This window comes from Danio aesculapii, chromosome 5 (genome assembly GCF_903798145.1).
Source record: "Danio aesculapii chromosome 5, fDanAes4.1, whole genome shotgun sequence".
Lineage (NCBI taxonomy): Eukaryota > Metazoa > Chordata > Actinopteri > Cypriniformes > Danionidae > Danio > Danio aesculapii.
In genome coordinates, this window is record NC_079439.1 from 28,900,762 (window position 1) to 28,928,229 (window position 27,468).

The 27,468-nt window shown below is 35.7% G+C and overlaps 1 protein-coding gene across 1 annotated transcript in view; it reads left to right on the forward strand.

The window, feature by feature from the left end:
* The first annotated feature begins 719 nt into the window (after window positions 1–719).
* The window catches only part of zmat4a (zinc finger, matrin-type 4a), a 186,767-nt gene continuing 160,018 nt past the window's right edge, over window positions 720–27,468 (forward strand). Inside the window, exon 1 of the mRNA XM_056457848.1 lies at window positions 720–863. Coding sequence (XP_056313823.1) covers window positions 777–863 — 87 coding nt within the window. The 5' untranslated portion in view covers window positions 720–776. The remainder of the gene's footprint in view (window positions 864–27,468) is intronic.

A 27,468-nucleotide genomic window follows, 5' to 3' on the forward strand; every position in this document is an offset into this window, starting at 1 on the left:
CAGTAAACCAACCTTCTTGCTGTGAGTCAACAGTGCTACCCACTGTGCCACCGCATTGCCCTGCTCAAATATTCATTGTATATAATTATTTACACAACTACTATACAGTGTTACAAAATTCCTGTGTTTGAATACTGTTTGACTCCCCTTAAAACACTGTTTATTTAATTAGTATATTTGCTCCATTGTATTTGTCTATGTTTGTAATTTGTTTGTTAGGCTATATTTTAATGCAGATACACCCCCACAAAGTCATCACAATCAATGTAAAATGATGAATTATTTCCAAATTATGCTATTCAGGTCATCTAGAGAAACTGCATGCATTATACTGAAAAGGAAAATATCACAATGTCAGTTTTTCCATAGCATGCAGCCCTATACTGATAATCAATAACCTTTAAAAAAAAACAGATGTGATAAGTCAAGCCTGTTTGGGATCATATGGTGATTTACAGTAGACTGTACAGTAAGATTTTTTTTTTTTTACAAAATAACAAAGAATCAATTTTAATTGTACATGTTTAGCTTGTTAAATTCTAAATTTAACCATATAATTCAGCATCCTTGTCTCCAATCTTCCTGATTTATGCACTGTAGTGTCATTATCCATCCTTGCTTGTAAAGGCACTACTGCAGAAAAAAAGCACTACTCCAGCCATCCAGCCAATGGAGGACGCGGGGCGGAGAACGCTCTGCAATTGAACTAAAGGACCGCAGGCAGCTGAACACGAGCATCCCTTCTACACACGCGCCTTCATCTCTTCTCACAGTCAATGGATTACACCTTCTCCATCAAAGTGCAGCGCCATCTGACCGTGTACCAGACGCACTTACACGAGGACTACAGCTTAGAGTTACAGGTATGTTTGTTAAAAGTCAAAGTCTGCGCTAGTTTGTGTAGCTGTGCCGAGCGCGGCTCCAAAATCATCGGTAAGAGTGCGCTCCTGGAGATACTTGTAAAACAAACGAGCCACATTAACAGAGCAGATGTTCTGTAGTAAAATGATATGGCGATGCGAGACGTTATTAGATGACGCTGTGATGCGTTAGCTGTATAAATGTGTCGCGTGGCGTGTTGTTTACATGATGAGGGACTCCGGAACTATAGTATCATACTTGGCATTTACTCAGAGAAATCACAACACAATCGTTTTCTTATGGTTTTTGTTGCTACAGTACAAGAAATAGTGATGACAGTCACATGAAAAGGTACATCTCGGTTCGTCAGTCTCACAGCTGTTTCATTTACTGCTAATAATCAATTATGTATTACTGTACAGTCTTGAGAACCCTATTGATGCAGTCAGTAGTGATATTTTTAGTAAAGAGCGCTTTGATCTTAGTTTTCACCTGTTGTGATCTGTGTAATTTACTGAGACTGGCAGTTTGATTGTTGTACCCTTGAATAAATTAGGATTTAATGTAGTGCCTTGGGCAACTGTTGGGTTATTACCTGTCCTTCATCTTGCTAACTGTAGAAGCAATTAATTTGGATCTTAAAAATTGTAGTCATATTTTATAGGAAACAAATTTCACCCATTATTCAAAGTAAATTAGTTTAGCTGTTTTATTCAGAAAGCTTTTTGTCTGAATGATCTTGCATATAAGCAAGTTTTCTTTAGGCACAGGTTGTCCTGTACAGTACATTGACTGTACAAATAAAGCAAAGAGAACATTGATCTTTTTGCTTTCCTTGTAATATTAATAAACTCTTTCCAAAAAGCATTGTCACCATGAGCAGTCATAGTTATTTCATAATCAGTTAATTTTGTTACATTAACAGTCATTATTTTACTGTTTATTACTGTGACAATTAAAAGAATCTGTATGTATGAAGCACTATTCAAACAAGTGTGATAGCATTCTTTGAGGAATTGGAAAATAAGTTGGTTTATAAATCATTTTTCTAAATAATGATACTAATATAATGCATATTCATGCATTTTCTGCCTTTGAAAGAGAGACTGTGCCTTTAAAGTCTCCTCCAGGTGCTGCTTAGATCATCTTTGTGCGGAACAATGGTAGCATTAATATTCTCTTTCATATTCCTTGGAGTGCACAAAAGCAGATGTCTTTTCTTAATAAGTGGCTTCCCTCTTTTTGTGTCCTGGTATGTACTTTGTTTGTCCAAAATTAGACCTGATATTTGCTTTAGTTAGTGAGGAAAAGCCAATCTTTTTCAGTTAGATTGAACTTCTGCATGTTCTTTTATGCTCTAGAATTATCATGCAGGATTATAAATGGATATTTTAAAGCCATTCATTACCGTGCTGCATAACAAGCTTGGCTAATAAGCAGTTGTTAGGAGAGAGCAGAGTGAGAGTAAGACGTGAAATATTGATGTTTTCTTGACACTGTTTTTCCTGTGTAGAGAACAGAGGCTCATCTTTAATTTCTGTTATTATGGCGTGATTACGAATTAATATTCTCTGCCTCCTAGCTAGTAAGTTGAAAACAGTATAAGCAGAAGTATAAATACGAGATACAACAGCGTCACTCTTATTGCATACATTCATTATATAGATGGATCATAGTCCAAACCGTCCCGCAGTAGTGTGCTTTTTAGTGATAAGGGAGTAGAACAACTTCAAAGTTTCTCAGCTGAACGCTATTTTTCCATCAGCATTCACACATGTGCCCCCGTGCCTCTTTTTGAAATTAAGTAATTTTCTCAGTATTTGGGGCAGTGAATGTACCCAGCTTTAAGTGGGTGGTTGGTTTAGATTCTCAAAGAAAATGTTCATTCATGCACCACAAGGTGGCTCTGTTAGCGTAAATTCACATACGCTCAGAAATAACTTTGTATGCAGATTTGTTTGGACTCTTGTCCCATACTTGCTCTTTTCTGTGAGGTTCATCTTCGTGAACTGTCTTGTTTATTTTCTAATACTTTATTATTTAATTTCCTGCTTAAAACATTGCAGAAACTGAGATTTCAGTGTTTAGATAATGATGTTTATCTCAGCAAATGTCTTCCATATTAATGAGCTGTAGCAGTCTTAGAGTCATACTTTTAATAAGGTTTTATTCCAACATGAGAAGAAAAGAAATCTCTCCATAACCAGAGCATGCATCATACAGTAATTCGCCTCCCAGGACTTCTGAGTCAGAAGTGACAGCCCATTGCCTCTCCAGTACCATTTTTTTTCCACTGGGAAGGACAAAGCCCACTCTTATGAAAAAGCTTATGGAGAGGAAAATGGCTTGCCAAAGCCGAGGGATATGATATGATATTATCTTTCTCCATTTATCTCCATTTCTGTTCACTGGAATTAAATGGCAGAACTGAGGTTTAGACTCTCAGCAATATTTACAGCAGATTTGCTGTTATCATTGACGCATCATGACCACATATGCTGATTACAGGGTTTGTTCACCCAAAGTTGAAAATTATCCCATGACGTTGTCACTCTTAAAGCATTCTCCCAGCAAGCATTTTTTGTTTTTTAAAGATGTCTTATAGATAGACATATAAACATAGCCGTATGGGCTAAAACAAGGCTACATTTGGGCTGTCGGTGAAAATCTAATAGATGTCTAAGAATAGGTCAAACTAGACTAGTCGTCAAATAAACAGAAATGAATGACTACACATATAAAGTCTGTCTAAATCAGAGGTGGCCAAAGTTGGCCCATGGTATCCTTTGGTTAGGCCTGCCATCCCATCTGAAAAGAGAGAGAGAATAATGGGGAGGTGGTTGGGGCGAATGCCTTTGACAGAGATCGTCATTTTGAATTTAATGTATACCCATTTGTTTCTCTGTTTAATTGAGGGGCTACAAAAAAGCCAACTAAAATTAAATGTTTCATATGAATCCGACTTTTAAAATATAAATACTGTCACTTGACAGATAGAGGACAATGCACAAGACACCAGTGAGCAAATCAAGGCAAAGACTAGTGTATTTAGTATTGAGCTCCATGTAATAAATGGGATTGTTTATGTTTTTACTAAAATAAGTTGATTAGAAAAAGTAAAAAAAAATATACTGCATTATCATTCAATATGTTTTAAAGCAACTTTTTCTAGTTATTTTTAAATAATAATTAAATATATGAGCAAATTTAATGTAGTACGGTTTGGTATATTTAACTTTAGCCCATAGTCCTCAATCAAGTTTGGGTTTTGGCCCTTTATAAGAAAAAGTTTGGGCACCCCTGGTCTAATCTGTCTATTTGACGACTAGTCTAGTTTTGGGATATTCTTAGATGTCTATTAGATTTTCACTGACAGGCTAGGTTTAGCCTTGTTTTAGCCAAGCTGTTTATGTTTAGATGTCTATTAGACGTCTATTAAACAAAAAATTGCTTGCTGGCCTAGCTATCTATGACTTTTTCTTTCAGTTGAATTCGAGTTATTTTGAAAATCTTGTGATTTTCCACCTCTACAGTGTCAACGGTCAGCTAATATTTATCAGCAGCCTAAAAGAAATTCAATAATGTGCATACATCCATAATAAAAAATGCCTCACTTGGCTCAGAGAAGTGAATAATGGTCTCCTGTAGGGAATTCATGCATTTTTGTAAAAAAATATTTACTTATTTAAAACTTTTTAAAACAATTTGTGTAACTTCCCGTGCTGACTATTTTCGTCTTCTCTTTTTTCTTTCCTCTGTTGCATTAGCATCATCAGCTGGACAGGACTGTGCTATATCGAGTGTGAAGTTGAAGAGTGACAAACAAAACACAGTCCTGTCCAGCTGGTTGCACTAAATGTTCAACAAAATGGTTTTAAAAGTTTAAATATGAATATTTTTCTTGCAAAAACACAAGGATTCTCAGCAGCAGACCATTATTCACACCCCTACCCCTGAAAAACCAATCAAAATTCAATCAAAATCGCAATTTGAAATTTAAAATAGATTAAAATCAAGCTTTTAATCTTAAAGGCTTTGATATGAACGCAGTATAAGTATTTAAACATATTTATACTCAGTGCGAGAGCAAATACATGACTTCTCTTTGTATGGCTTAACCTATAGAGTGGGCACAAAACAGGTCATGCCCACCATAAACTAACAGAGTGCAGGGAGAGATGATTGTGTCTCCTGAGTCAGAGGCATCATATAAACTTAGATTTTATTTACCAATGACTGAGTTTATACAAAGACTAAAGGGACTTTGGTTTAGAATACGTTTGGACAAATACATTAAACTCATCTGCTCTTGAAAAGACTGACTGATTACACAAGTTTCGTTCTCTGTGGAGGTTATGTCAGTGGATACGTAGCTGAGCCGATGCTCCATAAACTCCTTTACGAGCTGATGTTCGTGCATATGTGTTGACTATAAACCAAGCTTAAAAGCACCTGATATAATAAAAATACATTTATATATACATTTAAATAATGTTGTAACCATTTTATTTAAAGAGTGTGCTCCAATATTGAGCTGAAGCTTGACTTTATGAAATTGAATTGCAAATAAAATCACAATATCTGTCCAAATGATGACAATTATATATTTCCCCAAATTACCCAGGCTTACTTTAGGGGGAGGAAAACATGGGATAATGTTCATTTTTAGGTGAACTAATCTTTCAAAACTTCCTAATGTGACAAAGATGTTCTCATTAACTAAAAAATAAATAAATTTATTTCCAGTATTTTTTTCTGTAAAATAGGTCGACAAATAAAATTTCTGCCTAAATACTGTTTTTCACCAGTAAGGGTAGTTAGCTTTGAAAGAGAAAGGCTTTTTATAAGTCTTTGTGTCCTTAATTTGAACCCTTCCTCTGTTTTATCAGATGTTGGTGGAGTCTGTAGGATCCTAGTTTGATAAAAAAATTAGTTTTCTAATTTAATCAAATCTCTAATATGTACAGTATTCCACATAAAAGCCCAGTGTTAGTGTAAAGTGTTTGTCGTGTGGTTTCACACTGAGGGTGTATATTCTTAGCTGTGATTGAAAGCACCCTGCAGATATTAAACATGCAAAAATCGGTAGCTCTAAATGAAATGGCACAGTGCATAACTGATGAAGTTGTTCAAGGTCAGTTTTTGTCCTTACATCCAGTGAATGCATTTGTGGTTGGGAATGTTCTGAACTGACATTAGATAACAAGTATTGCAAAATAAGATTTGTTTGGGACTAAATAAAGGCAGATTTTTATCTTGTATTTGCTCTGGCTTTGGGCTAGTCATAGCTCAGGTGTGTGAGAGATGTGTGTCTTTCCAGCTTAAATTACAGCACCTTATTCTGATCAAATTTTGAAAGCAGCATAGATGTGTCTTTGCTGCCTGCAGTATCCCACAATCCTGCGCATTTCTGACAGTTGAGCTAAAAAAATGGTGTTTCAAAACACTGCTTGGGTGTCTATTTGTGTGTACATTTCGACATTTTCCAGTTTTGATGGCATTGTAGTGAGAAGTTAGTATTAAACAAATACTTCCTTAGTAGTCACTAAAGCTCTCTTTATTTTGTTGTACATAATTAAATCATTTTGCTGTCTCAGAAGTTTGTCTGAAGTCAAGTTTTACATGGTGCCTTCCTGCACAACACAGCCTCCAGAGTCACTGCCTGATAGGTCAGTGAGGCAACCAGTCAGCTGCCTGAGCTTTCAGATGGAGCCTTTGTGTCTCTGTGACAGTTTTTTTTTTTGTTCAAAGTTAAATTCAAGAAAGTCAGCTGATGATTGTTGTTTGGAAAAATACTTCATTGTCTAAATATAACCAAATATCTCCTCACAAATAACTCTTCACAGGACAAATATATTAAAACCAGAAAACATCTGAAAATAGGCAATTAGATATGGTTATTAAATAATATGCTATACTTGGGGGGGAAAAGCTAATTAGAAGCAAATTTAAATAGAATAAATAACGATCAGGATTTTTAGAAACATGATTTGGCATGTATATTTTAAATTGCCCATAGGTTTTTAAGATTTTCATTCATTTATTAATTTTCCTTCGGCTTAGTCTCTATTTCAGAGGTCGCAACAGTGGAGTGAACCATCAACTATTCCTGATAAACATTAAAATGAATGTAAACACCTCTTTGCCAGATATAATGAAGGCATCGAATAAATCAAGTGAAAAGGAGGCAAAAAATGATAAACAATATAGAAGCGATGTTGCAGCAGCTGCTGGACATCAGTTAATGTATTAATACTGTGAAGTTTATTGTACAAATTGACAAGGATTATTTTATATAGTGCAGGGATGGTATGTGTAAATATCCTGTTGATATTTAGAAATCTTGCTGTATTTATCTTTTAAATGCACGATTTTTCCAGCATGGTAAATCGTTATCTATTATTTTTATTTTTTGGGTCTTGTTGATTGCTAATTAAAAATAAAAACCTTTCTAAAAATGTATGCGTTGTTTACATGTTATTGTTCATATTTTACAAGTGTTATTTCTACCCCTGTGAAGATAACAAAAACCATCAGCCCTGGTATAAGAGAAATTTTTTTTTGTGCTCATATTAGTCTAACTCAGGCTAGAGTGTATGAAAGATTGTTTATTTCTGCAGTCCAACATGTATTGCCTTTATTAAATTATAACAGCTTACATTGCACAGTTTTTTATATATCATTATGCGTTTTTAAATGTAAGTGCTTATATTTACATTAGCGAGCGTTTGTTATAGTGCAGATACTGGCGGTCAAGTGAGAGGTTCGGTGGGCGTGGTTGATTTGACGTACAAGCGTTTGGTTTGAAGCGAGGCGTTTTGCCTTCAAAGCATTCAATGGGAAAAGGAGCTGTTGCGTCGTACATATTTTATACAGTCATTGCTCCCGCCTGGTCAATGAGCATTAGAAGGGATACGAGATCAGGTAGTTCTCTATAGCTTCCCAAGAATAGACCCCACCAGTGTGTACATATTAGGTGCTTGTGAATTTAAAGATTTGTTATGTCTTTAGACTGCGGAATGAAACCAGAGTACCCGGGGAAAGAAGGGATGGATGGGGGGGGGGGGTGTCTTCCAAATCAAAGATGAGGAATGAAGTTTAGGCTAAATGTTTATGTTAAATTTGGAATGATCCGATGTAGCTAATGATTATCGATAGGGACCAGCTGCAGTCAATGCTATCACATGCTCCTCTCGAAATTAGTTTGTGAAACTTCACTTAAAAATAGTTTAAAGTTCTCTTGAGACCCCATAAAAGCTTCTTTTGGGTCTTCTGATTGGGAATCACTGTTTAAGTGTATAGCATATGCACCATTCATATTCTGCTCAATAATACAATTAATTTGAGATCCAGCATTAATTGGCAGACCATTACAGCATTGCCACAGGCCCCCTAAGGGTCACCCACCTCCTGTCTGTCTAGTTATTTTTTTTCTTTTGCTCCCATGAAGCCCATCTGAATGTTGCACGTCTTCCAATTAAAGTGATAGAACGGGATAATGATATTTGACCTTCAGCTAGCCACAGGGAAGAAGCAATGAACAATGTTCTTGTTCTGAAAATTGAAACAGCATCACGTTTGCAAAGGTGAGAAGGGAAATAAGTGGATAATTTCTCCAGGTGCTTTTCCCTCAAGTAAACTAGTAATTATATTTTGTGTTGCTTCCATGCCGCATAGACGCCACTTAAAATGTCAGATATGTGATCGGATCTATTGTTAGTTGATTGCAAACAGATCCAGCTCCCCCAGCATGCATTTAAATTAGTTAGATGGTGGGTTGGCCGCAATATTACATAAAGCCATCTTAATTTACTCCGCGATAATCACACACCGTGACAAATTTATTATCTGCTGTCAGGAACAGGTTGCTTTTTTTCATCACGCTACAATAAATTCGATCACATCTCCTTGCTCCTCTGCACATGACAGCAGATGTTTTTCACATCCCCTGGACACATAACACCACTGTCTTCTGCAGGATGCTGGTGGAAAAAGCATTTTGTACTATCCACATAACAGCCCATGTCCATGGAGCATTCAAAATTCATGAGTCGGGCGAAGAGAGAGACTTTGTTCTTGTGCATGGAAACATCTGCTGTGTAAAAGAATCTCCTCTGTCGCTTTATTTCGGGGGTCAGGGGTTTTGGCATATTAAGCTGTTGCTGTTTGCGGGAAGTCAAGCAGCATATTTTTTCTCTCATTATTTATCTCACTATTGTACACAGGTTCTGAATTATCTATAAGCACTCAGAGGGAAGTTTCAAAACCCTGTCAGGGAGTCTAAACAACTATGTGAATATAACACAACATTAGAAAGATTAGCAGAGGAGAACAGGCAGACGCAGAGCAGTGCAAGGCTCTCTTTTCTCTTTCTTTTATATTATTCATTTTATTTTCTTGAGACGTTTTTCTTCTGTCAGTCCTGTTTACGCAGTACGATGAGCTACTCGGTGCCTGTTATTTTGTTTAGGGGAAAAGGGAACAAATCTCATACAAGTTGCCCTGAAGTTTTGTTTTCTTTTGGCTGTTTGTAAATCTACTTAAGGGATGTTCTGAATTGAACTTATGTAAAGTGTCATATAGTACTAGTTTGATGCCATTTGCTTTTCAAAATGAACTCTTTTAAACTTTAAATCCAGTTTTATACTGATCTTAAAATGTTTTCATCAGCTTTTGTCCTAATTTTTGTGTTGTATGTTTGTGTTGAATCTTCTGTTTCTGTCTAGAGTTTGTCAGTTAATGATGTTAAGTTGAATTAGGATAAAGTTTATATTATATTAGCCAGACCAATAATATAAGTTAAAAAATATTCTAATTTATTTAAATTCATTTTCTTCTTCTTATTATTATTATTAATAAGTATTAATATTAAAAAAAAAAAAAAAAACGATTAAATTGATCAAATCAGCCACTACAGACATATACAATCTTGTTAAAAATTTCTGTTTCAAATAAATAAAAATAAAACTTTCTTTTAATGCAAGTGTCCTAATTTCAGCAAGGATTGAATAAGAATCATAAAACCATCATATTAGAATTATATACACTGTTTTGCCAATAGACACATACATTTTATTGTAAAATGCGTAAGCACAATTAGTTATTTTCAAATAATGGTTCCATTTTTCAACGATAATTTCTAGGTAACTAAAAGTAATAGTGCTCATTGGAGATAAGTGCCCAGGACTACATGTTTTGAGAACCAGTAAATATGTACCCTGGGCTATATGTGTTTGCAGTTTTTGTTTTCACAAATCCACTAGAGGGTGCTTTGTATATTTTTGACAATCTTAAATACATAACAGGGGCACATTTTTTCATACATGCCATTTCTTATTCTCCCGAGGCTGCTGTTTACTTTTTTTTTCCAATCTCAGCGTAATTCTTGAGCTTGTTGTCATGCATAATATTTCAACTTGATGTCAACAGACCCACCTTCTTCTCTAAACCCAACCGATAGTGTTTCATAATCAAATGAGCAGGATTTTTTCGGGTTTCATTTTACTAGGATTATGGAACCGTCCTTTGTCGGACTTGAACCTTTGTCCACTCCGCTCTGCGTTCTAAAACAGAATTACTGTAGTTATTTAGCAAACAAATACTGCTCAATACCTTTCATGCATCAATTTAATAAAATCCATACTAAGGGCATACTCGCACTATGTACAGTTGCCTTAAACCGTGCCGAAGCATGCTTGTCCTCCTCCCCTCTCCCCCGACGACCTGCACTCACACTGCTTCCGAACGGAAGCAAGCTTACGTCATCGATGATGCGCTGTTCAGGTTAACAGAAAAGAAGAGCTGTCGCTCAGCTCAGTGGAGATTTCTTTAGTTGTATCATTTTAGTCGTTTGGGATGCAGTGACACACAGTCAAATATTTCGCAGAACAGATCACCCTCTTTTGACACTCATAAATAATCAAAAAAGTCATCGTTGCAGGTATTTGGAGGTTTGCTGAAGGTGCAGCTGTAGTTCAATGAGGGGTTTGCATCTTTAATAAACTATGACAGTTTGCGTTCATTGAAAATTAAGAATGATTAATAAATCCATATGAAACAGTCCCTTAAAAGTGACGTTGCATCTTCAGTTTTGGGCTCAGGCACGCTTTGCGCTCACACTACTAGCATACCGTGCCAAAGCTCAAGTGAACCACGCTCTGGCACATCTCTTCCAACTGGGTCAGGGCCCGGGACTCACACTTCTCAAATGAACCGGGAAACGCACCTAGGCACATTTCGGATAGCATAGTGTGAGTGGGCCCTATCACTTTAAGATTGATATGAAAAACTGTTCACACTGCCTTTCAATGACAATGACAATTTTATTTATATACTGTAGCACAGTTTTTAGAACTTTTGTTGGCCAAAATGCTTTTCAACAAATCAACATAACGACCACAAACAGACTAAAACAACGATCATACCTCCTAATAGCCAAATGTCTTTGAGAACAACTAAGTATTAAGTCTAGAGAACAACTAAGTATTAAGTCTAGTCTTAAAGCTGGAGATGGAAGGGGCTTGTAATATTGACATGGTAAAGCGTTCCAAAGCCAGGGAGCTGCCATGCAGAAATCATGATCTCCCCTACATTTAAGTCTTGATTTGAGGATGCACAGCAGATTCTTATTGGAGGGCTGAAGGGGTCTGGTAGGCTTGTGTGGTGTCAGAAGCTCAGTGCCCAAAATGTTGTTGGTCCTCCACATGCTACCAAAACAGCACTAACCGCAGAATCATAGACTCTAAGATGTGGGAAGCAGACAACAGTGGAAGTTGTTTGCCCCGTACAGTTGATCTTGGAGGCGATGGTAACATCTTGAACTCTTCTTCAAACCATTCCTGAGCAATATGTGCAGTGTGACAGAGCACATTATCCTGCTAAAAGACGATGTCCTGCTTCCACCAGGGATTGCCATTGTCATGATGGGTTGTACCGCATCTACAACAGTGTTATATGCACATGAGTAGCCAGAACAGGGATTTTTAGCAGAACATTGCCCAGAGCATCACACACTTTCCACCATATTCTTGTTATCTTGTTGTGAATTCTGGTGCCACAGCTTGACTATCTACATGGTATATATGCACTTAGCCATCCATATGATGTAAAAGAAATGGGGGCAACCTTTGTCCATTGCTCCAGGGCCTAGTTCATACATAAAGTACTGTAGATCTATTGTAGGCACATCAGATGGTAAACAAGGGTCATCAAAAGCACTCCTATCGGTCTGTGGTTTTGGAGCCCCATATCCAGTAGACATTGATGTACTATGTTGTGACATTCTACCCATAACTATCATTTAAATTGAGCTTAAATGAGCAACAGGAGACCTTTTGTTGGCTTGGACCAGATGGGATGATACTTGCTTTCCTTAACAGCTTATGAGTGTTAGGACTTCCAACACCTAAAACAATGGTAAATTCTCACCACTGCTGACCAGGAGAAAATCTCCTGCCATTTTAAAGATGCTCTACCCTAGTGATCCTGGCCCTAATAATTTAGCTTTTGCCTATCTATTTCTCCTTCACCCAGCACAGTGTTTGCAATAACTGATTGTTTGCTCACTAGACCTTAATATGTGGCTGTTGTTGGCGATAATCAACAATATTTCTTTCACTTTTGACTGGTCACGATGATCAACAATAACTGATTGTTTGCTCACTAGACCTTAATATGTGGCTGTTGTTGGCGATAATCAACAATATTTCTTTCACTTTTGACTGGTCACGATGATCAACAATAACTGATTGTTTGCTCACTAGACCTTAATATGTGGCTTTGTTTGGCGATGATCAACAATATTCTTCACTTTTGGCTGGTCACAATGATCATTTGCCACATCAATGCACACTCTGTAACAACAACTACTGTTTTATTGTTTATTTAATTGGGTTTTTTGCATTAAGGCATTCTAACGCAAGAGTTGTTTCTCCAGAGCCACCTGCTGCCTTACTCTTCTTATTAGCAGAGGACACACAGACACACTCCTTGTGATTCCAGTAGCTTTTCTTCGTGCACTGAGATGTGTTGCTTTAGAATGCTAATGAGCTCAAGTAGGACAAGAGGACATTACTCAGCAACCAGCATTGATGCGTCTGTGCATGCTTTTGTGTGTGTGCACATGTGGGTGTGTGGTCCTGGTATTCATCATGTTTTGGAAACCAACTGTCCACATGTAAAGGAATAATAGTAATTTTTGACCTTGAGGGGTCAAAATTTTGCTCCCCATGAAAAAAGGAACTATTAAATCATACATAATAAGGCATTTTGAAAATGTAAATCTGTTAACCGTTTACTTTGAGGGATGAATCTAGTAGTAGGTTTGGGTAAGGTGACAGAATATTCAGTCTTTACAGTAAAATAATAAGCATTGCATATATAGGGAGGTCCCTATAAACTATCAAAACCCAACGTGGTTGGTTATTTACAGGGAACAGAAATCTGTATAACGATATAGCAATGACCTAGTTTCACTTTATTAAGGTGGTTTATAAGATCATACCTTGTGTCCTCGTAATTCAAAACACTTAAAAATCATATTTTACTGGGTTTTTTCACATTGAAATTTTGTCACAGGCTTCCTTTAAGGGCTGGCATTAGGGCCAAATACTGTATAAGCATTTTTTACTGTATTAAACTACTTATTATATCTATGGAGAGTCCTCGTAAACCACTAATACCCACATGTGTGTGTTTATGTGTGTGGTTGTTTGAAGCACCAACAGGGAATGGAAACCTTCTGATTGGACTAGCATGCTTCTTTGCCTGGTTGCATCCTTTTGTAAATCTCTGGAGAATATTCAAACCCAATATACTCTGAGTATTACATAAGCAAGAGTGCATAGGGTCTAGGTCAAAGAAAGCAAAGCACCAAGCTGGTACAGAGTTTGTGATTTGCTGTTGTTTTTGAGAGCCTGTGAGTTTAGAAAGAGAGTCTGCAGTGGTGGTGAAAGAGGAAGACCTTGAAGCAGCAGGCGTCCAGCGCAGAACCTCCCTTCACTGATTACAGCACACCTCTGACAGCAGGGGCGTTTGTCAGGGCCGCCCACTGCACTGGCCTCTCATGCATGATCCTCACTGCGGACACTTGCTTGTAGTGTCACTTGCTAGTGTTTCATGTTTTCTGGTTCAATGCTTTCAGTGTGTGTTTTGAAATAGAGTTTGATTGATGGATGGATGGTTAGTTCTGGTCATTTTGTTTAGTCATTAGATGGTGATTTGTTTAAAAGCTAATGTAATGATATGTATGAAATGTTTAAACATATGGGATCAGTAAGAGATTGTACTTTTTTAAAAACAATTTATGTATGTCTTTTTTGCCATTTAAAGGTCTTAGAATGTTATAACAAGAATAAACCTTGTTCATGTCAGTTATTTTTATTTGTATTGATATTTATTCATTAGGATAAACCCACTGAGATGTACCATCTCATTTCCAAGAGGGTCCCACAATTAATCACAATCACATAATAATAACACAAGAAGGCAAAAACTAACAAACAAACAGAAAAAGAAGAAGGAAAAAAAAGTTGTATACATGCATACATGCATATACATCTACTCTCAGAAAAAATGGTACAATGTTGTACCAAAGAAGGTACAAACCCTTGTCACTGGGGCAGTACCTTTCTAAGGAACAGAATTGTACCTTAAGACAAAGAAACAAATTTGTACCATTGCAGTTTGTACCTTTTAAGGACATTATTTCTACCATGGGAAACCAAAATGGACCTTTGTTTTTTAAAACTTACAGATACAATATTGTACCTTCATTAAAGGTACAAATCTGATCCATGAAGGTACCACTGTTGTGGTACCACAAATGTGTTCCTTCAAGAAGCCATTCAAAAAACCGTTTTGCTATATCCAAAATGTGTCAATTTATTTTCAGTAAATATTAAACATCAAAAACATTTTAAACAATGTTTTCTTTTTGTGTACATGCACCTTTTCCATTTACAATAAAGAATAAAAAATACTTTAACATAAATCAAACGATCTATTTTTGCTAAACATTTCACAACACTTTTTACCAAAATGTTATTAGAAATACATTCTCCCATGTACAATATAAAAAATATTTTCTCCAATGTTGACACAACACTTTTGTAATCACTTAAAAGTTAACTTAATTTACTTCATTTCAAAAAAAGGATTGTAACAAGATATGCACAGTGTTTGATTACATTTACAATACTAAAATGTCTGCATGAGCACTTTGCAGGACGTCAGTAGGACTTTTGCCAGCTCACGTTTGTAGTGGAAAGCAAATGCCAAAAGGTGCGGATATCAATAATAAAAATGTAGTCATCAGAAAAAGCTTACCAAATGTTTATTAAAAATGCCTTAAATGTTTAGTTTACAATACCTATAGTTTTGTATTATAGAGCTTATTAATTAATGTTTTAGTTTCTTTAAACAGATGCTTTTAAATGATGATTCACGTTTTAATATGGAAATTATTCATAAAATCACTTTGCTTTTCCAGTAATATTTATTTTCATAGATCTTGTAATAAAGAAGGAGTTGTCCAACACTTATGTACCTTTTTTATTAGAGCAATTGTGTACCGTCATTTCAATTGTACCATAAAAGGTACAGAACAGTATCATAAGAGGTCTTTTCTGTACCATATATGGTACAGTTTTGACAAAGGTACAAAACTGTTCCTTAAGGAACATTATTTGTACAATTGTGCACTTTTTTCTGAGAGTGTAGTACAAAAACATGTACAAATCAGTGAATCAAATCACCACAAATAATAACATCCTCAGGAAAAACAAGTATAGTCCAAAGTAAAATATGACAGCAAAGTTTGCTTAAACACCTTAAATCATGCAATGGATCGAATGTTAGCAGGTAAATTATTCCAATCTATTGGACTCTTAAACATAAAAGCTCTTTTACCAATAGATTTTTTTAAAATGAGGAACAAAAAATAAGTCTGAACAGAATGTCTTACTTGATAATTTAAGGAAAAAAAACTAAATATTGTTGTAAATAATAAGGATACTTAAAATGAATACATTTAAATATAAATTAAAGCCAGTAAATACAGTAGGTGAGAGTTCAAAGTGGCTATTACCGCCGTGGCTTATACCGCCGCCGTTTGAAATAATTGCTGCTCTGTTTTTAGTGTAAGACCGCAGTTTGTGAAAAAGCCGCCAGGGGGCGCAAAGGGACGGGATGCGAACGGAAAGAAATAGCCTTTACAGCAGCTTTAAATATGCTACTGTGCTTGTAAATGATATTAAACAATAGGTCAAAGCATTATAAGTCCTTAATTAATCATTTAAAATTTGTTAACACACTTTATTATAAACTTTTTAAGTGCAAAGAGGACTCGTTTTGGAATTGAAGAAATAAAAGACAACTAACATGAAAGCACAAACATTCAGTACAATAAGTAGTCTTAAATAAATAAATAAAGCAGTCTTTAAGCCTGCTTTTAGTGTTTGCCGTTTTGATAGGACTAAGACAAGACTTTTTCATTTATGTTTTTATTTACATTTTCGTTGTTGATTATATTTTACTATCTTATTTTATGTCTGAATTATTGTACATAATAATAAACGAATAATGAAAATATGCCTAAATAAATAATTTATTTAAAGATATTGCGGCAAAACACTGAGAAACGGTCAGGGGCATGGTCTAAAGAGCTTAAGTTGAATGCTGCTTCATCAAAAGCAAAAAAAATAAATTGACCTACCTTAAGCAGATCACTAAAAGTATAATAAAAAATATTTTTTGCTCTCTCTCTCTCTCTCTCTCTCTCTCTCTCTCTCTATATATATATATATATACATATATATATATATATATATATATATATATATATATATATATATATATATATATATATATATATATATATATATATATATATATATAATTATGTATTTATTTCATTATATATAATTATAAATATATTCTTAATAAACTTCCCAGCCACAAATATTAAAAAACACAACTTGTATTAAAACTGGGCGAGGATTAGAAAGAATAAGATGCTTGTTATATAATTTAAAATGTTATTCCTCTTGTCCAATTTCTTTATGCACATTTTTTCACTCGCTACTCTGCCAGGAACTTCGCCGCTAAAGAGCACCTTCAAAAATCTCAATCTCATGGCTCATTCTTCACGAATATAGAATTAAAATAATGGCGCGTTTCATTGTGCATCCCGCGGGTGCAACCAACAAGAGTTGTGCATTTTAGTTTAACTTTTTGAGCTATAAAGCAGTTCGGTGTTAGTATTTATTTAAATATATCAAGCCGAAACTAAACAGCGCATTCTCTCCGCCTCCTCGTTCATAACCTGCAGGACCGGGAGGCACTGCTGAAGCAGGCAATAGAGAAACTCCGTCATTCATCATAATCTTAGCTGATGTTTCGGAGTCAAAAGAATATATTAAAGAGAAATGTTCTTTTAACAGTCACTATATATTTAATCTTTTTCTTTCTTTTTTTTCCTGTCATTTCTCTTCAGCAAATTATATTTTTTAAAGCTGCTTGATTCTTTTAAAACCGAAAGCAGAGCCCGTCAATTGGTGTTTTTCCATATACGTTTATCCTACGATAATTTATCCTCTGATCCTTTTGCATAAAGGTTTTAATAAAAAAAACAGGTCACTTAATTAATTTCGATGTGCTAAAATATTTGTTAAACGAATGTTATTTAAAAAAAGCATATGCACATATTACAATTGTAAAATAGTCTAAAATGCATGGTCTAATCAGAAATAAAGGAAATTAGTTATATTTAATGCATAAAATAGGCTAGCCTTTCTATAAATTGAGTTTAATTGATTTGAAACTTTTAATTGCATTTTAACGTCCTGTATAAATAATAAAAGTTGCATCAGATTGACGAAAAAACGAATATTAATGCCTGCAAACAGGGCCACGGTTACTTTTTTACGCGTCAGAAAAAAAACTGCTGAATCTCTGCGAATATTTGGTTAACTTATAAAACAAATGTCTGGTTTAGTGATGTTAGTAATGCATAGAAAAATGCAAAGCAGAATTCTCCTGAGCTCATTAAACCACTGATGAAAGCGACGGAATCACTGGCCCACCACGTTCTTACGAACATATTTTATTTATTAAAGGTATTATTTCATTGACCTGAACATAACCAGTTATAATATAATTACTAACCCATCGTCATCGTCCTCACCGGTGTGACATTGCGCCACGACATGGATTTTCTAATACCGTCAATACCGTAATAAATCAATTTTGCGCGGCTTGAACGGCTGCATTTACATCAATAATAGCTAATTCTAAATAATAAGGCATTCAATTTTCTTCAAACGATCAGTTGTGGTCTGAATACATGTCCTTATACTACAGGGCTCAAAATTGCAACCATTTTGGTCGCATGAGCGCCCGAAATTTAATATATGCGCCCTCATAATATATTTGGGAGCATTTGTGTGTCTGAATATAATGAATATAATGAACCGGGAGCTTTTGTTACTGCAGGAAGTGCAAACAGCTGAAGAGTGAAAAGTGCACAGGTTTGCAAACCTCACTTAAAGTTTTAATAATAATAATGGCGCAGATGACAGCGATCATGACATGAGGTAAATGTTGATCCGCCAGCTGAGATCAATCGAGTGTTTTCGGAGAAGGTGCCCGAATCTCGATGCGTTGCATTCACCGCGTGTTCAGCGCAAATGTCCGCTAAATATAAAATCTAACACTGTACACATCATCGCCAAAGAAACTCACCTTTACTAAGTTTACACTGAAACTACAGCTCATAACAAAGAGCGGAATTGCGCTGGTGGTCATCATGAGAATCCTGCTCTGTCTGCTCATAAATTGGTGCGGCTGACTCGCCTGCTTTATTCCACCAACACAGAGAAATGAAGATCAGCTCATAACGAGACTGAGCATTTACGACCCAAACCAAAACTTTTAAAGAGTGATAGAATTGAGACTTTCTTTTGTCCGTTCTTCCTTGAGATGTTTTTTATTTTGCTATTGAAAGTAATACCATGATATTATGCCGTCACCGTTCAAAAGATGAAAAATACCGTGATATTAATTTTAGGTCATATCGCCCACCCCTAACAGGTAGCCTAGTTCAGTTCAGAAGTTGTTGTGCATAGAAACATTCATTTTCATAAGGCCCCATATTTAATGCGGTTTCGTTCTTAAACGCATAGGTTTTGTTACGCCATCCGTCCTATAGGAGTTTTGGATTTTGTGTATTCATGTTTGTGAAAAACACTTAAGAGTGGAGACCCCTTCCCCCTTCTCATAACCAAAAGCTTGTCTGTCAGGTGTTAATGGGCATCAGTGAGGCCGAAATCATGTCGCGTTTTCACTGTCGGGCTAGCTGCATGCAAACCCTGCCCCCAGAACATCCCCGGAATTAGATGTTGCATATTATTCTGTGATCTTAAGGAAAGTGTTAAGTAGACTATTTAAGTGTCTTAAATATGGTGTATAGATTATTATGCGTTTTTGAAACATCAAGGGGGACGCAGCAAAGTCACTTATAAATTAAAATTGTATTATTTTATGCAATTTTATTATTTTATGCCGGTTCATTCCGCTGTGGCAATTACAGACTAATAAATGGACTAAGCCAAAAAGAAAATGAATGACGAATGAATAAATGAATAAATAAATAATAGTAATAAAATAAAAATAAGGTAATAATCTTTACACACAGATGCCGCGTAAGTGGCCTTTTTTAATTTAGAAATGGTACATTTGAATTGCCTCTGCCACTTCTTCCCCCACCTCAAACCTGAAAGTTGAAGAGAGAACTATAGCCTATTAACACCTTGATGCCTCAGCCTCAATAGCAACAGTTCACAGCCCATTTACGCCAAGACAGTGCAAGTTTAGCGGAAGAATGTCAAATCAAAATCACGCAGATGAAGCACACCAGCAACTACTATAATGAAACTATTAACATGGCATTGGCATAACTAAAATAAATGTTTATTTGCAGCAGCTTTTTTTCGCGCAACAGAAATGCGGCGTTGGGAAGCATTTAATAAATAAAAGCAGGGTTAATAGTGACGTGATTCAAATGATGGTTCTGCGACAGAGAAACTAAGGGTTTTGGGAAACACTCATCACTATATTCTTTCCCCCCCAAAACTATGCATAGTTCACCTGCAAGTTACTGTACGTCTTTGTTTGGGAAAGCACAGGTCCGCTGGTGCCGCGCGCCTCTTTCTCTGGGCCAAAGCGAGGTGATTTTAAAAATATTAAAGATATAGATTAATTAAATATTCAGCAAATGAGACATTTATTTAATATTTCACTATGCATTTCATCTGATAGGCTAATCTTTATAGCTTAATTAAACACATATTGTCAAAACCCACACATGTATGAAAATGAAAATGGCATTTATTTTATTATTAGACTCCGATTTGTTATTTGTTGCCTAGGCTATTTTCACATTTGAGGTGCTTTATTGGCATGACAAAAAACTGTACATTCGTATTGCCAAAGCAGTGCAGCGTCACTGGGGACAAAGACAGTGCAAAAAGGGCAGTAGTGCAAACAATTATGGATATAACACAAAGAAAATAAAATAAAAAAATAGAATAATAAAAATAAAAATAGAATCAGGGTAAAGGTAATGATATAGCCTATTATCAAAAGTAAGTCCACAAATAAAGAGTTCGAGTATTTGTGTGTTGTAGACAGTGGAGCGGGTATTGCTGGTTGAACGCACAACTAACAGCGCTTTGTGCTGGACTTTACACCTGCTTTGATCTGGTGCAGGCATAAATGCGCTTGCGGTGGAGGCGCACTCTAAACTCACACTGGAGAAAACTGGACTAGTGGATATCACGAAGACACGCAGCTTAATTTATTTCATGTTTTGCTAACTAATTCTTTGAATAAAACTATTGAGCTATAAAGGGAAAAAACGCAGAAGAAATTTGCCATTATATTAATTTTAGCACAGCTGCCAGTCATTTTCACATTAGTTTTTCAGTTAGGGATTGATATTAAAGTAGCCTAGTAAAAATGTCTATACTATAATATTATAATTTGTTATATCCATTATTATTATTATTATTATTATTATTATTATTATTATTATTATTATTATTATTATTAAGCTATACAATTGACAAAACGCAGAACCCTTAAAGAAATTTGCTTTCATTTTGACATAGCTAAAGCACACGTTTAAAGTTATGTAAAAAAAAACATCCCATTCTACAGCAGCAGTCAAGTTAGGACACTTAAAAATGCCTTTTGCGTTTGAAGATGATCGACCTGCGAAGTTATGTTTACAGTGTTATAAAAGAAAAAGGTAGGCTATTTAGTGCGTGTGGATTTACTGTAGACAGGCTTTCTGTTTGGCTAATGCCTAAAAATGTAACTAAGTAAAACATTAATTTTAGCAAATATTTTTAAATGGCATTTAAAATTTAAATTCATTTTTTTTAAATTTAATTTAACATTTAAATATAATTTAATTTAAAACATTTATTTTTTCCTCGCTGATTTTGGTTGGGTAATAAAGCGTGGTGACTCAGATATGATCTAGTTTAGCTTGCATGTGTGGGCATATTTTGACGTCTTTACCTAAAACTTTAAACATTTATAATATTTAAAATAAAACGGAAAGAAATAAGGAGACTAACATAATTTAAACCACTTGTTTGGTGCTTAAACCATGATCTTTCTGCATTAATGTAAACGGTATCGTTGCCTTCATTAATAAAATCGGTAATAGCGAAACTGCATTATTATTATTATAAAAAGTAGGACTATGTCGGTAATGAATGAATAAATAGCCTAAATAAAAGGAACAAGAAAGGACCAAATTCAGTCGTCAAGTGCAATGGGATTGCGCCCTTGCGCCCTCATTTATGATATCCTGCCGCCGGGCCTGCTATAGCGAAACTTTATTGTTTGAGAAGAAACAAAAACGGAAACTGTGCATGAAAACCTGGCTGGGAAGACGGCGATAACATGAATTTTCTGTTCTTCAACGAGAAAAAAAAATCGCAGACACGACACAATGACGGCGTTAATTATACAACGCAGTGTTTACGGTCATATTAACAACTAACATTAATATCAATAACTCCTCTGGCTTTAGACTTTACCTTTTAGAGCTTGTTCTTGTCGGCGCAATATAAGTTTACTGCATGTATAGCTCCGAATCAGATTATGAAGAATGATTAAGAGCATGCTTTTCCTTTATTTCATCCTTTCCGTAAGGTGTTTTATTTATTTATTTATTTATTTATAATTTTTTTAAATAATGATGACAATATTCACTGTCTAAGCATTCCTCGGTATACTACCAACAAATTACGCCCCTGTACCCAAGTAGCCTACCTAAGTTAATTTACATTTCATGTAAAACAATAAGAAATCAAAAAAGACCAAAGTATTATGCTAAATATCCGTACAAACGAACATGTTTGTTGTTTAACTTTCGTTGATAAAACAACACAATACAGCCTATAATAATGTAGGCTAGTTAAATAGAAATAACTTTAACTGCTTGAAACAGTAAACGTTACATTTTAGAAACTTCACAAATACTAATCAATAATAATATAAATAGTAACGAAGAACAAAAATATTAGCCTAGGCTTGTAACAACATAAGTCAGATGTTAAAAAAAACTGCGTCTCTCCGCCTTTTGTTTTCTATTCATATTTTAAATTCTTTGCCAGAAAAACTAACATGTTGACTTTGTTCGGTTTAAGCGGAGACTTATTTGAGATTACAATGTTTCCAGCAGCACTGAGACGGTGTGCGTAGCGCATACAGATACTTTTTCGCAACCGTGGCAAAGAGGGTATCCTGCTCCGCCGCCTGCATTTCTCGGAAACCAGCTCTACATCGCGGAGCGGCGCGTTTTTAACTACCAAATATGCTGCTTCATTTCTCATCAACGTCTACTATTTATCAGTTTCTCTTTGTGTTTGGCCATTTTTGAAAAGGCCTCTCTGCCATACCTGGCTGGACTAGCTGGGCATTTGCGTTCAGTAGATGACACCGGAGCTGGCTCCGCATTTCATGGGCTGGGTGACATGACCGCAGCTCTGGAGGTTCGACGTGTTTGTCCATTTAACACTTATTTTTCTGCCTTTTATGGTTGACAAAAAAAAGAAGCCCTGCACTCTTTTGTATGTCACTAGAAAACGACTGAATCAGCTGGTGTGGAGTCGAGTTGCTGTCGATGTTATAATTGTAATTTTAATAATATTGTAATATTTAAGATCTATAAATACAACTCTGGATAACTTGAAACAGCGACCACAAGTACTCTCCTCCATCTTTAAAAGTTTGCAATACTCACATTGACAACCCAAACCCCGCTGTCACCTCAACAGAAGTGCTTTCATTTGACTGAACAATGAAACAGAAGTAACACGCTTTTCCGCTCGAGCACACAGCACACAACGGCAAAACTTGAAGCGCGCTGAGCGAGCATAAGATCATGTTTATTACTAAGAAAACTAAATCAAAATTATATTTTAATTGAACACATCTGATCACATAAGGTACGCACAGAAAAGTCTGTTTAGTGTTGTGGAAAGGCAAAGCTGAATATCTGTGGTTAAACTGCCACCCAGCGGTCAAAAGCTGCTGGCGCACCAAGTACCGCTGTCGCCGCGGTATGAATGGCGCCATAAGGAACACATTGAAGTAGTAACATCTGTATGTCATCTTGTGTGCAAAGATGGCCACTGCAGTTGATCGTACATTATACAATGATGTGTACAAAAAGAACAGCCCAGAACAAATCCCCAATGTCCATTATATGCCGTATTACTTTTTCCGACTGCTTACACACTTTTTTTAAAATAGTGTCACCTTTTTTAAAAGACTCTACACACAATTCCCAAAACTGCACCCACGAAATGCAGAATGTCTCATATTTCCTTCAAAATGTAACTCTGCATTCAAAATACCATAAACGTGTGTCAGAATGAAGCATTTGCATCTTTCATAATAGTAAAGGTTTGAATACAACATGTCAACACTGTTGTTCTAAATCTAAAGCACTTTGCTCTTCCATAGGCTTATATCTACATTTTAATACAGTGTTCTGCAGTGACGGTAATCTGCTGAGTGGGGGAACAGGTACACTGTAAACACCAATGAAGACATGAAGAAACAACAAAAAAAGTTTATAAGGCCAAATATTACTGGTGTATACAGTAGCATACAACAAACCATAAACATACTGTATGGAAAAATGTAAAGAACACATGTAAAGCAAAAATATATTCTTTAAATTCAGTAAAGAACATAATTGTGTGTGGGGGTCTCAGTGTGAAAAGCATCCATTGCCTCAATAAGTGTCATGCAGGCATAGGGTTGGCCATCATAGACTTTCCAGCACCATGGTGAGAAGAATTCCACTATTTTTTTTTTGAGAAATTTAGAATTTGGAAAAGGTGAATATAGGTTAGGTACAAAACTACAAATTGTGAATAGGGTTTTTTTATTTTTTGTTTTTTGGACCAGAATAGCCTGGTGTCCTGACGCTTTTGATAGGCCTGTACTACAGTAAAGCAGTGATTGGTTAGTGATCAGTAAAGAAATTAATGCTTCCATTTGAGGAGTGTGTGTGCGTGACCATGTTCAATAAGTGTAGCATTTTGATTGTTTGTGTTTGGAAAAGGAAAGCAGCTTCCTGTTAGATTTTTGTGTTTTAGGTAGAGAATTGGGTGTAGTGTTTTGAAAAAAATGTTTTATTCAATTGAAGGCTGAGAAATAGCATCTGATTTTTGACATTTGCTGTGTAGTTTTGCATTTTGAGTGAGAGGTTTTAGAAATTGTGTGACAAGAAAAGATTTTGTGTGCAAGCAGCTGGAAGAAACTGTAAGAGGAGCAAGATCTAATTTCGATGCAGTCTGATAAACAATATCACAATAATCAAAAATTGGAAATTTAAGTTAAAGAGCAAGTTTCTTGCGAACACTAAATGAAAAACAATGTATAGACCGATATAAGGTACTAATTCCAAGGTTGACATTACTAACAATAAGATTAATGTGTGATTTAAAGGAAAGTTCAGTATCAAGCCACACTCCAAGGTATTAAATCGTGTCAACTTTACTGTACGCAAAGAAGTACCATCATTACATAATATAGAATAGGAGTAACATATTTATTTAGGAGAAAGTTTTTGTCTGCAAACAAAAATCATAATGTAAGACTTAGTTTTATTTAGCAATAATTTATTTAGCTAAAAGCCAATTTTATAAGAGATTAAAGGAGAGATTAAAGAGATTAAAATCATGCTTTGTATTGTTATTCTTGTGAGTTCATCTGCTACACATGTGGTTTAACAGCAACAGAGGCAAAGACAGTGCTTGATTGATGCTTCAGAAAACAAACTTCTGAGTAACTTGCCCTGATGGATCCTGTGCAATAAAGCCAGAGACATTTTATTAAGAAAGAAAATAGGGTAATTTTATATTAAAGGAAAGAAAATGGGGTAAATTTATATTAAGTTGTCTTTTAATCGCATTCACATGGCAATAATGGAAAACGCTCGCTGCATTTGCGAGGGAGAAAACTCCTCAGCCCTGTCATCCACATCTTTCTCTCTCTTTTAGCAGGCCTCAGACTGATTAATAATGCAATTGTTTCTTAGATGTGTGCTGTGTGTGCGTCTTCATCAGAGCAATGGTGCTTGTGCTCCAGTGATAGCATTTTGCTTATTTTATTCTGCTAAATTTATGCAGTTACCCCAGAGAGAGAAAGGATGAGCTTCTCTTTCTGTTTCCTTTTTTCATCCTCTCCCCTATTCTGCAGCAGCTAGAGTTATCTTTCACAGTTTTCTCCTCATCTCTGTGTGAACTCATGCTGCTGGAACTGTTGCCCAGAGCAACTTTAGGCACAACTGTGCAAACTTGTTGTCTCGATTTCAGCGCATCTCCAGACGTTTGTCGGAGAAGCTCGCCTTCTCTCTGATGACAGGTAAACTCAGGACTAAAACAGAGGGTTAAAGTAAAGACAATGTGTGGTATCCGCAATGTTACTGCATGCTTTTGTTGATTCAAAACAAGTGGAACAAGAAAGTACATTCAGCATAGTCCTACAAAGTTTCATATGAGAATCGGAACTGATATAGAGCGCTACTGAAGATTAACCTGAACTGTAAAACTGATGTATTTTAAGGAGATAGATAGATAGATAGATAGATAGATAGATAGATAGATAGATAGATAGATAGATAGATAGATAGATAGATAGATATGAACCACTGATTTTATTTATTTATTCATTTTCCTTCGGCTTGGTCTCTATTTCAAAGGTCGCGCTCGCCACAGTGGAATGAACCACCAACTATTTCAGCATTTTTACACAGTGGATGCCCTTCCAGCCAACACCCAGTATTGGGAATCACCCATACAGACCCATTTACACAAACACTCATGCACTACAGACAATTTAGCTTATTCAATTCACCTATACGTCATGTGTTTGAATTGTGGTGGAAACCGCAGGACCCGGAGGAAACCCACACAAACACAGAAATGTCACCTGGCCCAGCCAGCACTCGAACCAGCAACCTTCTTGCTGTGAGACGACAGTGCTAACCACTGTGCCGCCCCTGAAATAAACATTATAAGTAAGTTTATTATGAATCCGTTGAATATGTTAATGAAGTGACATTAAATATGTATTCATGAATTGTGGTAACAAACCCTATTTGTAACCTATTCAGTATGCTTATTTATTCTGTCTTAACGAAACTACAGTTATTAGCATTTGCAAATGCAGGCAATGAGAAATGTGGAAATTCCAATGTGTTAATCAGGTCTCCAACAAGAGCTTCAGTATAAAATAAAAGAAGCACAAAGAGCAAAATTGCAAGAAAGGAATCCACTATACTGGGAGACCTTACTCCACAGTAATGCATTAGTGTATTCTAATTACATTTTTGGGGAACGCAGTAATGTAGTGAATTACATTTTAAGTTTGTGTAATATGCTTACAGTTACTAAAGTCAGTGTAATTGTGTTACTTTCTTTACTAATATAGACCAATTACCAACCTACGTCACCCATGACGTCACTCAGGTCCCCGCGGTTGCAAAAAAAGTCAGGCTGCAATAGTAAAGATGACGTGTTGTGAGGTAGGAGGCCAAATTCGAAAATGTAACAAGTGAATGATGAGAGAATTTTATGTTTTGGGCTATAGTCAACCCATTGAAATGTTTGTCAGTGGATATTAAATTACTGAAAAGGCTGCAGTCTATTACTGTTTTAAAGTAGCTTAACCAACACTGCTGACACCAATTCTATATGCTGAATAAGGCCAACTCGATCCATCGTTAACCCAAAGAGAGGCGAAGTGTGGAACACATCAAACAAACTAGCCCAGGCCGATGCTGACCAACGGCCTGAAAAAAAGTCAACACACAACAGTTTCGGCTACCTTAAATAACAAAATACCCGAAAGTAAATAACATATTTCAGATTCACAAAAATATAAACATCTCCCCCTAGTGGTTTTGTTAAATGAAACATGCAAGGAAACGCAGAAAAAGTCATATAATTCATATAAACATATGTCATATAAAAACTGACTTTATATAAGTTATATAAAGTCAGTTCTTCTGTAACTAAA